Source organism: Cnephaeus nilssonii (assembly GCF_951640355.1).
Source record: "Cnephaeus nilssonii genome assembly, chromosome: 6".
Lineage (NCBI taxonomy): Eukaryota > Metazoa > Chordata > Mammalia > Chiroptera > Vespertilionidae > Cnephaeus > Cnephaeus nilssonii.
In genome coordinates this window covers 64,467,769-64,483,643 of record NC_137077.1, presented here as the reverse complement: position 1 = coordinate 64,483,643, position 15,875 = coordinate 64,467,769, and the positions used below count along the sequence as shown (strand labels likewise).

The following is a 15,875-nucleotide window of genomic DNA, read 5'->3' as shown; positions in this document are numbered from 1 at the left end:
GTGTTTGAGCATCGACCTATGGAGCAGAAGGTCAGGGTTCGATTCCTGGTCAGGGCACATGCCTAGGTTGTGGGCTCAATCCCCAGGATGGGGAGTGCAGAAGGCAGCCAATCATTCTCCCATCATTGATGTGTCTACCTCGCCCCCTCTCCCTTCTCTCTGAAATCAATAAAAATATGTTTAAAACATGTTAAGTACTTTGAGAGTTTTTCTGAAAAAAACAAAAAAAAAAAACCAAAAAACAACAACAACACAAAAGGCTCTTTATTCACAAACTTTAAAGTGAGGCTCTGCAATAAAGATCACCAACTCCAACTGCAATCATCTATACCAGGGGTTCTCAACTTTCTAATGCCGCGACCCTTTAATACAGTTCCTCATGTTGTGGTGACCCCCAACCATAAAATTATTTTCGTTGCTACTTCATAACTGTAATTTTGCTACTGTTATGAATTGTAATGTAAATATCTGTGTTTCCCGAATGTCTTAGGCGACCCTGCTAGCGGTTCTCAACCTGTGGGTCGTGACAGGTTGCTCTCTATCTGAGAGCAGATAAGCAGTTAGGAGGATCAGGCCAGGAAGGGAGAGCAGACAGGCAGTTAGGGCGATCAGGCCAGGAGGGGAGCGCAGATAGGCAGTTAGGGGGATCAGGCCAGGAGGGGAGAGCAGATAGGCAGTTAGGGGGATCAGGCCAGGAGGGGAGAGCAGACAGGCAGTTAGGAGGATCAGGCCAGGAGGGGAGAGCAGACAGGCAGTTAGGGCGATCAGGCCAGGAGGGGAGCGCAGATAGGCAGTTAGGAGGATCAGGCCAGGAGGGGAGCGCAGATAGGCAGTTAGGAGGATCAGGCCAGGAGGGGAGAGCAGACAGGCAGTTAGGGCGATCAGGCCAGGAGGGGAGCGCAGATAGGCAGTTAGGGGGAATCAGGCCAGGAGGGGAGCGCAGATAGGCAGTTAGGGGCATCAGGCAGGCAGGCAGGCAGGTGAGTGGTTGGGAGCCAGTGGTTCAGACTGCAAGAGGGATCCCAGATTGGAAAGGGTGCAAGCCAGGCTGAGGGGAAACCACCTCTCCCCCTCCCCCGCCATGCACGAATTTTGTGCAACTGGCCTCTAGTCTGATGACAATGTGACCATGTCCTATTTATCAGCTTATGGCAGTGTTTTCCAAAGCACGGTTCAAGTATTAAAGGTAGCTTGGAAGATTTTAGGTAGAATAAGGGCAAACATAATAAACGCATTTTATTATTTATAGGTTTACTTTAATCACTGTTAGAAAAACCATAACTATAACTAGCAATTCAAACCCATAATTTCAAAAATATTAATGCTTAGGAACGGGCTTTTAAAAAGTAATCTAAATAAAAATGTTCAATATTACAGCTGGATTTGGATACTGATAAAATGTCACTTGGATGACTGATGCTAGTTTATTGGCCAATGGCCATGCTTCCTACATTTGGGCTCATTTTTGAGATGTACATACATGTTTCTCATCACATCTGGTGAGTGTAAAGGCAGTGAGTGTTGACAGATTATGATGGAGGAGAGAAAAAATTTCAAGTGGAGACAAAATGCTGAATGTTACACATGAATTTCAGATCAATTGTTCAACAGTAAGAATGTATCTGAAGGTCAAAGAGCAAGATATACACATGTGATAAGTGCTGTGCCAATGTAACCAAGAAGAGACGAGGGAAAGCAGTGAACAAATGGAAAAACTGTTAATTGTGGCTGAATAAGTAACAAATAAATTCAATACTTATTAGCCTAAAGTTAGTCCAGAAGAAGGCAAGCTGTTTGTATAAGAACGTAAATAATCACGGTAAGTGCTACTGACACTTTTGTGGCAACCACGGACGGGGCCTCAGATTCCAGGCCTGAATGAGTGAGGATAAGGAGTGCGGACTGGTGAGTGGCTAAGAGCTCCCGTGGCGGCTACGGTGTTGGAAGGAACGTGCAGAGTTCCTCAATGATAAAAACGGGGCTCATCTGTCAACAGACTTTCTACCTGGATAAAATTTATCTAAATTGGAAAAAGATGCCTACAAAACCACACAACAATGAGTGAGGAGGAGAAATAAGTCCCTAAGTTTAAATTTTCGACTGGCATGCTGCAAGAAATTTTAAAACATGTGATACCTACCTATTTAGCCAGGGGCACTGAGCTATTTTCCCTTGATTATTAAATTAAAAAAATGACAACACTCAATACAACAAAAGCCATCCAGTGTGAATGAATCAAAATTATACCCCCCTTTTTTTTGTCAGATCAGCAAAATATATATTTCTGGTGTGCCACAGAACTTTAGTAATTAGTTTATGTGTGCCATGATACGAAAAAGGTTGCAAATCACTGGTTTTAAGCTTCACATGACTAACTCACACCAGTGTTTGTAGAAAAGCATTTGAGGGCTACTGGTCTAATCTCAAGTCACTTGGGACTTAAATTTACAAACTTTCAGAACCTAACATGGTTACAAGTATTGAAACTTCTGTGAGTTCTTCTCCAAAATCTATTTTAACCCTCTGTTTGCTAGTGCTTACCTATCAGTTCAAAACCAAAAAGTCTGGGCAAAATGTGTATATTTATCAATTTACCTGACATCTCTTTCCCCTTAGATGAAATTTCAGTAGCTTTTGAGATTTTCGAAGAACTCCCACTTTACATATGGTATTAAAGCACCATCTATGATAGTTGTAAACACAGTATAGAGTTAAAATTATGTGAAAACAATATGACAGGTAAGAACTCTTTAAAAACCTATACTAACTAGACTGGTGCAAAAGTGGGTAATTTCTTTTTAAAGAAAAATTTCCTTTCTGGAATAAATAAAAATCCTAAGGGGTAGAAACAGGTGTTGTACTGGGAACCAGTTGGTCCCGCCTTAAAAATTAATGTGCTGAGGGGATGTGAGAAAGTGGCAGGGAAACGTGTCACTATGTCAGACATTACGCCAGGCTCTATGGTAACTGGGATGAAAAACAGAAGCTGCCATGTCCATGTTCCTTGTGTGCCAGGCAATGTGCTGTGCATGCCCTGGTCAGTACCTGCAGGGGCTTTGGCACCACCATAACCTGGGCAGGGTGTCTGACCTTCCACCTCCAGTTCCGAGTTATCCCAAATGCGGTGGGTGATCGGCCTTTGTAAGTTGCTCGGGGACGGGGCGGAGAATCGGTCAAGCTTTTAGCCCGGGCGCTGGGCAGGCGGAGGCGGTCACCGAACACCTGCTGCTGGGACTCCCTCCCACCAGGTGGGCGGCGCCCCGGCCGACGGCGACCCCGCTGCCCGCACCCAGGCGGGACCTCCCAGCCCGCGGAGAGGCTGGTTTCCTGGGCAACAGTGCCCGGCGTCCTTCCCCGCAGCCAGCACCAAGTTTGGATTTTGGCGGGGACGGAAGAGGGGGTGACGCCGTGAAGGTGGGGCGCCATCACACACAGATGCTCCCTCAGGGACGCTGACTCGCTCCCCGCCCTGAAACCTCGGGGGAGCCCGCGGCCCTCCCCACGCCGCGCAGGGAGGACCGGCGGGGCGGCCACTGACCTTCACTCTCCCGCCGGAGTCAGGCCCAAATTCGGCCATTCTCTTGAACATATTGTCCTACGGGAGAAGCCGCCGCCGCCAGGGAAAGAGACCGAGGCCGGCGGGGTCGCCGCAGCCTCAGAGGCGCCGCTCCGCCTGCGCGGGCCCAGGCGGACGGTTTCTGGCCGAGGGAGGGCGGGTCGCCGGCGCTCGCGGAGACAGAGGAGCAGCCGCCCGCCACTCGCCGGCGGTGCGGAACCCGAAGCCCATTCAGCCCGCGGGCGGAGAGCGGAACCGGAGGGGCGCGGGGGCGCCGTGCGCAGGCGCACCGGGCACAGGCGCACTGCGCACGCGCGGGTCGCCGATGCGAGATGGGCGGGGCCTTTCGTCTCCAGGGGCCTCAGGGATGTGGGAGTCTCCAGTTCGCCTGTCACCCGCCCGGACACCTTGGCCTTGGGGTGGCTGAGAAATGGCTTTTGGGGGCAATCCTTTGTCACCGCCAAAGCGTTCTAATTCTGAAATCAAGGTCATGAAATCTCGCCCACGCACAGCTTTTCTTTGTCTACATTCTGATCTCAATGCTTGAACCGCTTATTTCTCATTTATCTCCTTCCTTTTCTACTCAGTTTGCAATCCAAGGTGCATAACTGGACATCCACCCCATTGCCTTTCTGTGGTACTAAATCCTGTACAGATGAGTGCAGTGCCCTTGACCCCAGTGACCTCGAACCTGCGATTCTCTTGTGCTCAGGCTGACACTCTAACCACAGCACACCGGCCAAGGCAATCTGTACTCTTTTTTTGGTGGTGGTTGTTAATCCTTACCCGAGGAGCCATTGGTTTTTAGGGAGCTTGGAAGAGAGGGGAAATGCCCATGTGAGTGAAACACGTCAATTGCTTGCCTCCTGCACCGGGGCTGGAGACATCAAGGAACGTGACCTTGACTGGAACCAGAATCGAACTCAGGACCTTTTGTTGCGAAGTCTGACGTCCTATCCACTGAGCCAAATCGGATAGGGCTGTACTTCTCAGAGGAAATCTTTTTCCAGTTTAAAATCAATCCTTCAGACTGTGTTCTTCAGCTCATTCCTTTTTGCCTTTTCAAGGATTTTGCCCCAGCAACCACCCCTAATCTGCCCCATTTCTTCAACCTTCCTTCTTTGGTTCTTTCCCGTGAGAAGAGTTAAACAAGCTTAAATCTCACACCTGTTAAAAGGACTAGTATCAGAAATTCAACAAACAAGTGTTGACAACAATGTGGAAAAAAGGAATCTTGAACATTGTTGGTGGAATTGTAAATTGGTGTAGCGATTATGGAAAACAGTATGGAGATTCTTCAAAACAAAAATAGAACTGCCATGTGACCCAGCAATTCCACTTCTGGGTGTTTATCTGAAGACAACGAAAACACTCATTCGAAAAGATATGTACACCACTATGTTCATTGCAGCATTATTTATAGACTAGGGGCCTGGTGCACCAAATTTGTGCACTGGGGAGGGGTCCCTCAGCCCAGCCTGCTCCCTCTCACATACTGGGAGCCCTCAGGGGATGTCCTATGGATGGCTTAAGGCCGCTCCCCATTGGGAGCGGACCTAAGCCTCAGTCTGGCCTCCCTTTGCTTGAGGCAACCGGGCTGATCAGGGGAAGGTGCCAGCCCCATCACCCTGCTGCTGCAGCCACTGCCAGTCACCACAGCTGCCCAGGTATTTTCATCAAAACGGACTCCAGTCCCTTCACCATGAAAAAATGACAACTTTCTTTAAGCATTTTCAAGATGTGTCTTTCATAGGATATGACATTTCTTTCTTTCTTTTTCTTTTTATCCTCACCTAAGGATATGTTTCCATTGATATTTTCCCCTTCCCTCCAATCCCAAGCTCAGCCCCTTCCCAAGCCAAAAGCCTCCGCCCCAGGTTTAGGCTTGGGAAGGGGTCGTCCCCTCAACCCCCTGCCTGGAACCTCCAATGGCAGACTTGGCCCCTTCCCAAGCCTAAAGCCTCCATCCCAGGCTTTAGGCTTGGGAAGGGGTTCCCCCCAGCACCTCCCCAAGCTTAAAGCCTCCGCCCCAGGCTTTAGGCTTGGGAAGGGGTTTTCCCCGGCACCTCTGATTGTAGGCTTGGCCCCTTTCCACGCCTAAAGCCTAAAGAACCAGGCTGAAGCAAACCCAGCTCCCTGCGATGGATTGCAGGGGGTCCGCTCGTGCACCAGGCCTGAAAGCCTCCGGTGGAGGCTTTCAGCCCTGTGCCGGAGCGGACCCCAGCTCCCTGCGATCTGTCACAGGGGGTCCACTCAGGGCGCCTATGTGTGCAAATTAACCGCCATCTTGGTTGGGTTAATTTGCATACTCGCCCTGATTGGCTGGTGGGCATGGCTTGGGCATAGCAAACATGCGTTCAATTTGCATATTACTCTTTTATTAGGTAGGATGAATGGATAAAGAAAATGTGATATATTACATATGCATATATTACTGAGCAATAAAAAAGAATGAAATCTTCCAATTTGCAAAAACATGGAAGACCTAGAGCAGTGGTCGGCAAACTCATTAGTCAACAGAGCCAAATATCAACAGTAAAACAATTGAAATTTCTTTTGAGAGCCAAATTCTTTTAAACTTAAACTATATAGATAGGTACATTGTTATTAACTTAATTAGGGTACTCCTAAGCTGGCCTTTGTTAAAAACTCAAGGGGCCAAACAGCCGCATGTGGCTCTTGAGCCGCAGTTTGCCGACCACTGACCTAGAGGATATTATGCTAAGTGAAATAAGTCTAACAGAGAAAGAGAAAAACTGTATGATTTCACTTATAGTTGGAATCTGAAAAGATAAAACAAATTAACAAAACCAAACTGAAACAAACTCATAGATACAGAGAATAACAAACTGATGGTTGCCAGAGGGGAGCCAGATGAGAGGTGGAGGTCGGGTGAAGAAGGTGAAGGGAAATGAGAGATATAAACTTTCAGTTATAAAATTAGTAAGTCATGGGGATGCCATGTATAGCATAGGGAATATAGTTAATAATATTCTAATAACAGTGCGGTAACTGGACTTATTGTGGTGATCACATCATGAGGTATGCAGTATAAATGTTGAATCCCTATGTTGTACACCTGAAACTAATATAATATTGAATGTCAACCATGCTTTAATAAAAATAAATTACTAATTGAATTTTAAAATGGTAAAAAAGCAACCCATACATTTTTAATCCTGCATATTTCTATCTCCGTATTGTCAAATGCATTTAATGTCAAAGATATAACCCAAAATAAGTGAACAAAATGGTAGATTAGAGAAGTAAACTAAAAAAACAAGCCCAGATTATTATTACTATATTCAGATAAAATAAGAAGTATTAAATCTGACACAAAATTTAAAAAAAGCTGTTGGAAATTAAAAATATGATAGCAGAAATGAAAACATTGGATGATAATACCAAAGAAAATTCCCAGAAAGTAGAGCAAAAGACAGAGTTGGAAAATAGGAAATAAAAGATAAGAACATCTGTATGTAGCCCTAGCTGATTTGGCTCATTGGATAGAGCATCAGCCTGCTGACTGAAAGGTCCCAGGTTTGATTCCGGTTATAGGCACATGCCCAGGTTGCAGGCTCAATCCCCAGTAGGGGGTGTGCAGGAGGCAGCCGATCAATGATTCTCTCTCATCATTGATGTTTCTATCTCTCTCTCTCCCTCTCCCTTCCTCTCGGAAATCAATAAAAATATATTGAAGAAAAAAAAAAAGAACATCTATGTTTGCTAAGTCTGCCATAATAAAATACCACAGGTTGTGTGACTTAAACAACAGAAATTTATTTTCTCACTGTTGTGGAGGCTAGAAGTCCAAGGTGAAGGTCAGATTTGGTTTCTTCTGAGGCCTCTCTCCTTGGCTTGCAGATGGTCGTCTTCTTGCTGCATCCTCACATGGTCTTCTCTCTGTGCCGGAGCATCCCTGGTGTCTCTTCCTCTTTTTAAAATTTTATTTGTTGATTTGGGAGAGAGAAGGGAGAGAGAGAGAGAACAAGAAAGAGAGAAAGAGAGAGAGGGAGACATCGATTTGTTGTTTTACTTATGCATTCATTGGTTGATTATTGTGTGTGCCCTGACTGGGTATCAAACCTTAAACCTTGGCATATCAGGATGACACTCTAACCAACTGAGTACCCAGCCAGGGCTCTTCCTCTTTTTATAAGAATACCAGTCCTATTGAATTAGGATACCACTCTTATTACCTCATTTAATCTTTTTTTAAAAAATATACACTGAGTGGCCAGATTATTATGATCTCTGAACACATAATAATCTGGCCACTCAGTGTATATCCTATATAATAAAAGACTAATATGGAAATTGTCCCCTCGACCAGGAGTTTGACCAGCAGGCAGGCCGGCCAACCGCCCATATCCCCTCCCCCTGGCCAGGCTGGCCGGACCCTACCCATGCACGAATTCATGCACCAGGCCTCTACACACACACACACACACACACACACACACACACACACACACGCACATATTGAGTGGCCAATTATTATGCGTTCAGAGATCATAATAATCTGGACATTCAGTGTATATTTTTTATTGATTTCAGAGAGAAAGGGAGAGGGAGAGAGAGAGATAGAAACATCAGTGATGAGGGAGAATCATTAATCAGTTGCCTTTGCACACCCCACCCTGGGGCTTGAGCCTGCAACCCAGGCATGTGCCCTGACCAGGAATTAAACTGTGACCTCCTGGTTCATAGGTCAATGCTCAACCACTGAGCCATGCCTGCTGGGCGGGATATCTTGGCTGTGGAAATCTACGTGAGGAGCAAAGGGTCCTTGCCCCACACCAAAACCCTCAGCCCAGAGTTCCAATGATGGGAAGACATAGCAGCTCTACCTAATACATAGAAACAAACACAGGGAAACAGCGAAAATTCGAAGACAAAGAAACATGTCACGAAAGAAAGAACAGAAGAAATCTCCAGAAAAAGAACTGAATGAATGGAAGCGAGCAGCCGGGGCCGGTTTGGCTCAGTGGATAGAGCGTCGGCCTGCAGACTCAAGGGTCCCAGGTTCGATTCCGGTCGGGGGCGTGTGCCTTGGTTGCGGGCACGTCCCCGGTGGGGGGTGTGCAGGAGGCATCTGATCGGTGTTTCTCTCTCATTGATGTTTCTGACTCTCTATCCCTCTCTCTTTCTCTCTGTAAAAAATCAATAAAGTATGTTAAAAAAAAAGGAAAGAAATGGAAGCGAGCAAATGATCAGGTACAGAGTTCAAAACAATGGTTATAAGAATGCTCCAGGAACTTAGTGACAACATCAAGGAACTTAGTGGCAACTTCAAGGAACTTTGAGAGAACATCAATGACATAAAAAAAGGACCAATCAAAATGAAGCATACACTACCTGAAATGAAGACTAAATTCAGTGAATCAATAGTATAGTAGAGGACACCTAGATTCAAATCAGCAATTTGGCATATGAGGAAGCAAAAACCATCCAATCAGAACAGCAAAAAGAGAATGGGAGGTGAGGAGTGGAACTGGTGAGTATACATCTCTAACCTCAGAAGTGTTGCTGCAAAAGGGAGCAGAGTTAGAGGATTATGTAGGGTCAATAGAGAGTTATTTGTAATGGAGGTTATTAGGGCAGTTTGCACAGTGGTGGGGTAATTGCAAAGAGGGAGAGACCCAGGATGCAGGAAACAGCCTACCTTGGAGCAGTGAGAGGGAGGAGATGGAGATTGCATGTGGAGACACTGCCATTGGCAGGAGCAGAGGCCCTTCATCCTGGTGATAGCAGGGCAAGAAGGAAGAATGGACCTAGGGGAGGGTGTGGGCCCTGACAAGGGGAGAATTGTGTATGAGATTGTTTCTATTCTCTCAGTGTTCTCTGAGCCAGTACTGAGGGCAGAGGTGGGCAGGAGGTGAGTGGTCAGGCACCTGTGCTACGGCTTTGAAGAGAGAGGAAGGAAAGTAAAATAGTAATAGTCACTTTGGAGGGTGGGGACACCAATCCAGAAGGATTGCAGACAGGTGACTAAGATGGCCTGGCAGACTTGAGGGCCCATCTGAGATTTGTGGTTATGAATTTAAATATATTTTTATTCATTTCAGACAGAGGGAGAGGGAGAGAAACATCAACGATGAGATAGAAACATTGATTGGCTGCCTCCTGCATGACCCCTACTGTGGATCAAGCCCATAACCCAAGTGTGAGCCCTGACAGGGAACTGAACCCCGACCTCCTGGTTCATGGGCCGACTCTCTATCACTGAGCCACACTGGCCAGGTGTGGTTATGAATTTGAAGTGACATCTGTCAGCATGCCTGTGGGTTGTTGGTTTTTTTCCAGCAATATAACCGGTTTGGGTACAGGTGAGGTATAAGGAAATATTAAGAGGGCTAAGTCATTTTTTTTCCCACACTAGAGAAAGACAAGATATGAGTCCTTTAAGGAAAATGTTTAATGTTTTACATGATAAGTTCACACTGGTGGTTAATTAGCAATTATTTCAATACTTTCAAACTCATCTGCCTCCAGTTTTAGTCATAATACATGAATCTAAGCTTATAAAATTAAGAAACAGCAACAGCTAATCTAATCCTTCTTGATATTCCTTCATGATCAGGAAGATACATAAAAAAAGTTCTTTAAAGGGCTAAAGTAGATGGATATATAAATTGTGAGTTCATTTTTAAAACTGTATAAACGTAACATTTCTAAGAAAGCATTTAAACCAAAGATCACACTTAATAAAAACAATATTCTTAATTCAGGCTGTGTCCATTTTCAGCTATTTGGCATTCTGTTCCTTTGTAAATTTTATATTGCCCAACAAAGAATGGTTATCTTTTACTGTTTTGCGAGACGAATGAACAGATGAACACATCAAATGCCTACTCAGCTGAGATTTTGCCCAAGGTCAATGTGTTTTAAAATAGTCTTTTGTTACATATTTATCAAATATTGAGGAACACTGGTGTCATTCAAGATGAAGTCTTTGATTAAGAACTGAATGTACTGGAGACGTATTTGGTAATCAAGATTTTAGGTAAATTTTCACCAGCCTTACCTCCATCAGCACACTGAAACATGTTGTAGACTTACTACCCAATCATTAACACGTTAGACAACATTAGCCTCTTAGAAGAAAGACCATATTTTGCTCCAGCTTCTGTAACAACATTGTTTATTTGAAAGAAGTGTGAACTTTTACACAACTACTACTTCCTCATTATGAAAACGAGACAAAAGGAGCTGAAGAAGGAAAGCTGTCCAGTTACACTCCACAGCCCTGGGTATACTGACTGACATCTTGGTTTTGACAACGATTTCTCCAAGCCACCCTGTAGGGAAAGGTGAAACAAATGGTGATAAGGTTAAAGCACATCTTCATTGTGATAGACGTACATAAAATCCTTTGACAAATTATTTTAACACTATATGAAATACAGGCTATTGATAGATCCAGGTATTGCTATTTATTAAATGGAGATATGTACACCAAAGACTTCACTTCTCCCCAAAGCCCTGTCTACAGCATAGTATGCTGACCACGAGAGTCACGTGCATTCCCTAACAGCCACTGCAAAGTGCATTCTACATTTACCTCATTCCAAACATTTCAAAATAGGACAAGGAACTGGTAGAGTGTGGAGAATCTTAAAAATTCTAGACATCCCCCAAAATTAATGGAGGAGGAAGAGAAAAATATTCTGCATCTGTTAAAATAGATTGCTTCTAAGTGATAGTTTGTTTAGCATACTCTAAAGCTGCAACTTTCAGTTCTCAGTAGGATACTGTGGTCCTTGAAAATCTTCTCTCACCTCTCTCCTAACACAGGTCAAAAAAGCTTTCCCCTTTAATGCTTACACATACCATGCTCTGATGCCTTGTGGATCCCTGACAACCCTCTTTGCACAGGTTACAGCCTGAGTGATGTCATCTTGAAGCAAAACTGAAAAACACGTGGTGAGGAATGAAGACAACTTTCACAGAAATTTCATTTTAAGTTTAGGTTTACCCATTTTATTCTCTTAGGCTGAGGAATGGATACTAAAATTCTTTTCCACAAGTTATGCATCTGTGGATGTTAGGAGGAAACTCAGATACCAAAGTCATTGGAAGTTCTGGAATTATCAACTAACATGATAGATAGTTCTCTTTGTAATAGGCACTATTAGAAGAAAAAGAGGAACCAACCAAATAATTTTTAATCAGCAATTCTCCTACTAGAAATTTCCCCTTAAGAAATAAGAGTCCTGGCCAGTTTTTCTCAGTGGTTAGAGCGTCAGCCTGCAGACCTGAAGGGTCAAGGGTTGGAATCACAGTCAAGGGCATGTACCTCAGTTGCAGGCTCGATCCATGGCTCCAGTCTGGGTACATATGGGAGGTAACCAAACAATGTCTCTCTCTCTCTCTCTCTCTCTCTCTCTCTCTCTCTCTCTCCCCTCCCCTCCCCTCCCCTCCCCTCCCCTCTATCTAAAAAAATAAATGAAAAAAAGATCCATTTCCCCCCAAAATAAAATAAAAGAATAAAAATAAAACGAAAAATTAATAAAAATAAAATAATAAAGATTGGTATTTGTTAACATATAAATAATTTTGTGTGATAAAGAACAAATTATAAAGCAGTATATATAGTATAATTTTATTTTTGTTAAAACACATATTTTGTCTGGCCGGTGTGGCTCGGTGGTTGAGCATCAACCCATGAACCAGGAGATCACGGTTGGATTCCTGATCAGGATACATGCCCAGGCTGTGGGCTTAATCCCCAGTAGGGGGAGTGCAGGAGGCAGCCAATCCATGTTTCTCACATCTGTGTTTCACCCTCTCCCTTCCTCTCTCTCCAAAATCAGTAATAATAATAAAAAATAACCATTAAAAACACCACACATTATTTACATGTTTGTATGTAGTTATATTTGTACATGACATAGCTTAATATTCACATATATGATTGATATATATTCTATGTAGAACAATATATACCAAAAGTTACTAGAAGTCATAAATCTCTTGGTAAGAATTTTTATTCAGTGACCACAGATTATTATATAGTACAAAATATTTTTAAAATAAATTAACTGGATACAAAAGAATATTCTAAGAATAATCTTTTCTATTAGAATTTTAACATTTAGAAGTTTAATGATATCAATTTTATAATACTATTCAAATATTTTCATTTTTATGATTTTATTTTATTTTTTAAAGTCAAAGTCAGTCACCTCTTTTCTTTTTTTTAAAATCCTCACCTGAGTATATGTGTGTGTGTGTGTGTGTGTGTGTGTGTGTGTGTGTGTGTGTTTAATTTTAGAGAAAAAAGGAGAGAGAGAGAGAGAGAAACATTAATTGGTTGCCTCCCATACGCACCCCAACGAGGGACTGAACCTGCAACCTAGGTATGTGCCATGACAAGGACTCGAACCCGAAACATTTTGTTGTACGGGATGATGCTCCAACCAACTAAGCCACACAGCCAGGGCAAGATGGAGTTTTTGTAAGTCCCTGTTGAATTTTTCAAAAACTTTTCATTTGTATTGAATCTCTATTCTTGTAAGCATAACCAGATGGGTCCTGAGCCCTCACTTAAATGCTACTTTCTCTTACCACTGCAGGATATACCACAGGCGTTAACTGCTCCTGGGGTTTTGCCATCATTACACCAGTAGTGGCTATTGATCTGAAATATCCCATAATCAGTGCTTCTGTCTCCAGGATTGTAGTTTGTAGCTTGTGTGTTGTAACTACTTTCCCATTTGGCCAAACACATCCCTGAAAAGAACATATTTTTAGTAATAAATAGCAACACCATATGACATATACTGCATACCATAATCAGTTCTATATAGCTAATTTTATTTTACTAATGACTTACTTTATAAGTATAAAGATGTAGAACAGGAAAGACTATTTCATAGTCCATCCATATATCCATCAAACTATTCACTCATGCATTCAAAAATAGTTATTAAGGGGAAGTGTTTGAATTCAACCTAAATATACAGTGATAACATTGACAAAAATGGGCTAAAATACAAAGTAACTTTTACACAGGCACATCTTGGATTGCATAGAAAAAAAATGAAAACAATCAACTAGAGTGAGTAAGAATAATGAAATGGCATTTCCCTCTGCATTTCAGGGATCCTGACATAAACAGTGATTGAGGGGAATAGGTTCCTTCTGCCCCTGTATTGAGATTTCAACATAATTAAAAAAAACAAAAACAAAAAAAACTTGGCTATGAAAGCTTCATGTCATGCAGGGGAATTAAAAAAGAGAAAAATGCTGCATTATTCTAGGCTCACAGAGCCCAAGTTCCTCACAGGAAATAGCTGGAGTCAAGTACCAAAGACGTGGCAGAGATTGCTCAGGTGCTCAAATGTATTAGTCAGCCTACATGTCCACAGAGTCTGAGGCAAGTGGCAAGCTTGGTAGCACTCGAAGAGTACAATGGGTGGTGGTTTATGTAGAATGGTGCAGAATTTTGCACTCCGTGCCCTCATCCCTTCATCTGGCATTTCTGGTTCTAAAGGAACAAGCTGATTTTTTAAAAACCATTTTAAGTATACAAATCCTCAACTAACTTTTTTTAAAGAAGTCCATTCACACAAAGCCCCTTTCTCATTATTCATCCTCTGTTAGTATCTGTTGCACACCTGGCTGGCTATTTGGAAGTATGGAGAGTTAACTTACAGTTTGCCAGGCTCACTCCCCTGTAGCCATCCATTCCAAGTCTTTTCAAGGTTCTGGCCAGCTCACACCTCTCATAGACCTTGGCCTGGACGGCGACAGAGAGGAGGAGAAGCCCCAGAGTCAGGAGAGCCTTCATGTTGACTGCGAAGCCAGACCGCTCAGATGGCCAGGGTAGGCTGGCCCCAGTATTTAACCTCTTTTAACTTCCTTCTTCTCCTGGTGGTTTGGAGGATCCACCCCTTGAGATATATGGAAAACGGGAACAATTTTTTGGTTCACTGACTTCAAAAGTTTGAAAGAATTAATCCACAGGACATTGATGAAATGGTATTGTTTAAAGACCTGGCTCAGGAAGAACTGGTATTAGTACTGTTTCCAAAACAGGAACTTTTTCTTATTTTTATGAATTTTAGCAACTCTAAAGAAAAAACAAACACACCCACAAATGAACACTTTACACAAACTGAAAATGAGCCCTGATTTTTCATTAACGTTCATTTCATTGAATTGTTTTGTGTGCATTCACTATGCTGTCTTCATCTTTTTCAACGTAAAATTATTTTATGTACTCGGCATGAAAGAACGTGACACCTTGTCTGTCTTTTTAATAGGTATGTGGCACCACATGATGTGCCCAGCCTGATTTCTACTTTAACTTTTCTGTAAAATTTTAAAAATATATTTTTTATTGATTTCATAGAGGGAGAGAGAAATAGAAACATCAATGATGAGAATCACTGATCAGCTGCCTCCTGCACACCTCACAGGATCGAGCCCTTAACCCAGGTATGTGCCCTGACCTGGAATCAAACCGTGACCTCATAGGTCAATGCTCAACCACTAAGCCACGCCATCTGGTCTACTTTAATTTTTTTTGTTACTATGATACATGTTTTGTTTATAAATGAGCCTCATGAGAATAACATCCCTAACACCTTTACAACAATGCCTTACCTCAGATTTCCATGTTAAAACATAGGGGTCATTATAAAGTTGGGGAACTTTATAATCAAACCTACAGAATAGCAGAATATGCTGCTTGAAAACCTGCCCCTTTGCCAGAGGATTATTTTGAGCTGAAGGCAATTACGAAGAAACAGACCCACAAAAAGCTCTCTATACTATGTGCCTGAAGCAGAACAGAAATTTGTACAGAAGTTAATAACCTGCAATAGTACATGCTTGTCAGCCCTGAGGCAGCACATAACAAACTTTACTGACTGGCTATTATCTTCCGTTAGTCCCCCATATATTTAGCTTCCCACGGTTCGCTGCCCTTGGGAGACTAAGGCTCTTTTCCTCTGTCTTGTCATTTCTCTAAAAACGTTTGGTTCTTGGTGAAGATGCTATGAAAACCCAAGTGCTAGCCACCTCTTGGAGTTACTCAACCCTGCATTTCTCCCAAGCATATATGAGATGTGCATGTTCATAAACATGGTTCTTTTTTCTTGTTAATCTGTCTTTTGTTACAAAGTCCCAGCTGAAACCCTAATAGGGTAGAAGGGAAGGGATTTTTTTTCCTCCTGTACAGTTTCTGGCAATGAGGATGGGACATTAAAAGACTGGGATAGGCCGCTCTCCCTAGAGACTGCAGTTGAGATATGGGATAAGTGACAACAGACAAAGGAAGGTGAGAATTCTTACCATGTCAGTGTTCCAT

General features: G+C 43.0%; 2 protein-coding genes across 2 annotated transcripts in view; both read right to left on the bottom strand.

The window, feature by feature from the left end:
- YEATS4 (YEATS domain containing 4) overlaps positions 1-3,847 on the bottom strand; it is a 28,115-nt gene extending 24,268 nt beyond the window's left edge. The window contains exon 1 of the mRNA XM_079775016.1: positions 3,539-3,847. Within this exon, the coding sequence (XP_079631142.1) occupies positions 3,539-3,589 (51 nt within the window). The 5' untranslated portion in view covers positions 3,590-3,847. The remainder of the gene's footprint in view (positions 1-3,538) is intronic.
- Positions 3,848-10,769: 6,922 nt separating this feature from the next.
- On the bottom strand, positions 10,770-14,365 carry LOC307101948 (lysozyme C-like). Its single transcript, XM_079775457.1, has 4 exons — positions 14,216-14,365; positions 13,127-13,291; positions 11,390-11,468; positions 10,770-10,857 (listed from the first exon to the last, which is right to left on the bottom strand). The coding sequence occupies exons 1-4, from the start codon at positions 14,349-14,351 to the stop codon at positions 10,791-10,793; spliced, it is 447 nt and encodes a 148-aa protein (XP_079631583.1). The 5' UTR covers positions 14,352-14,365; the 3' UTR covers positions 10,770-10,790.
- Positions 14,366-15,875: the final 1,510 nt, after the last annotated feature.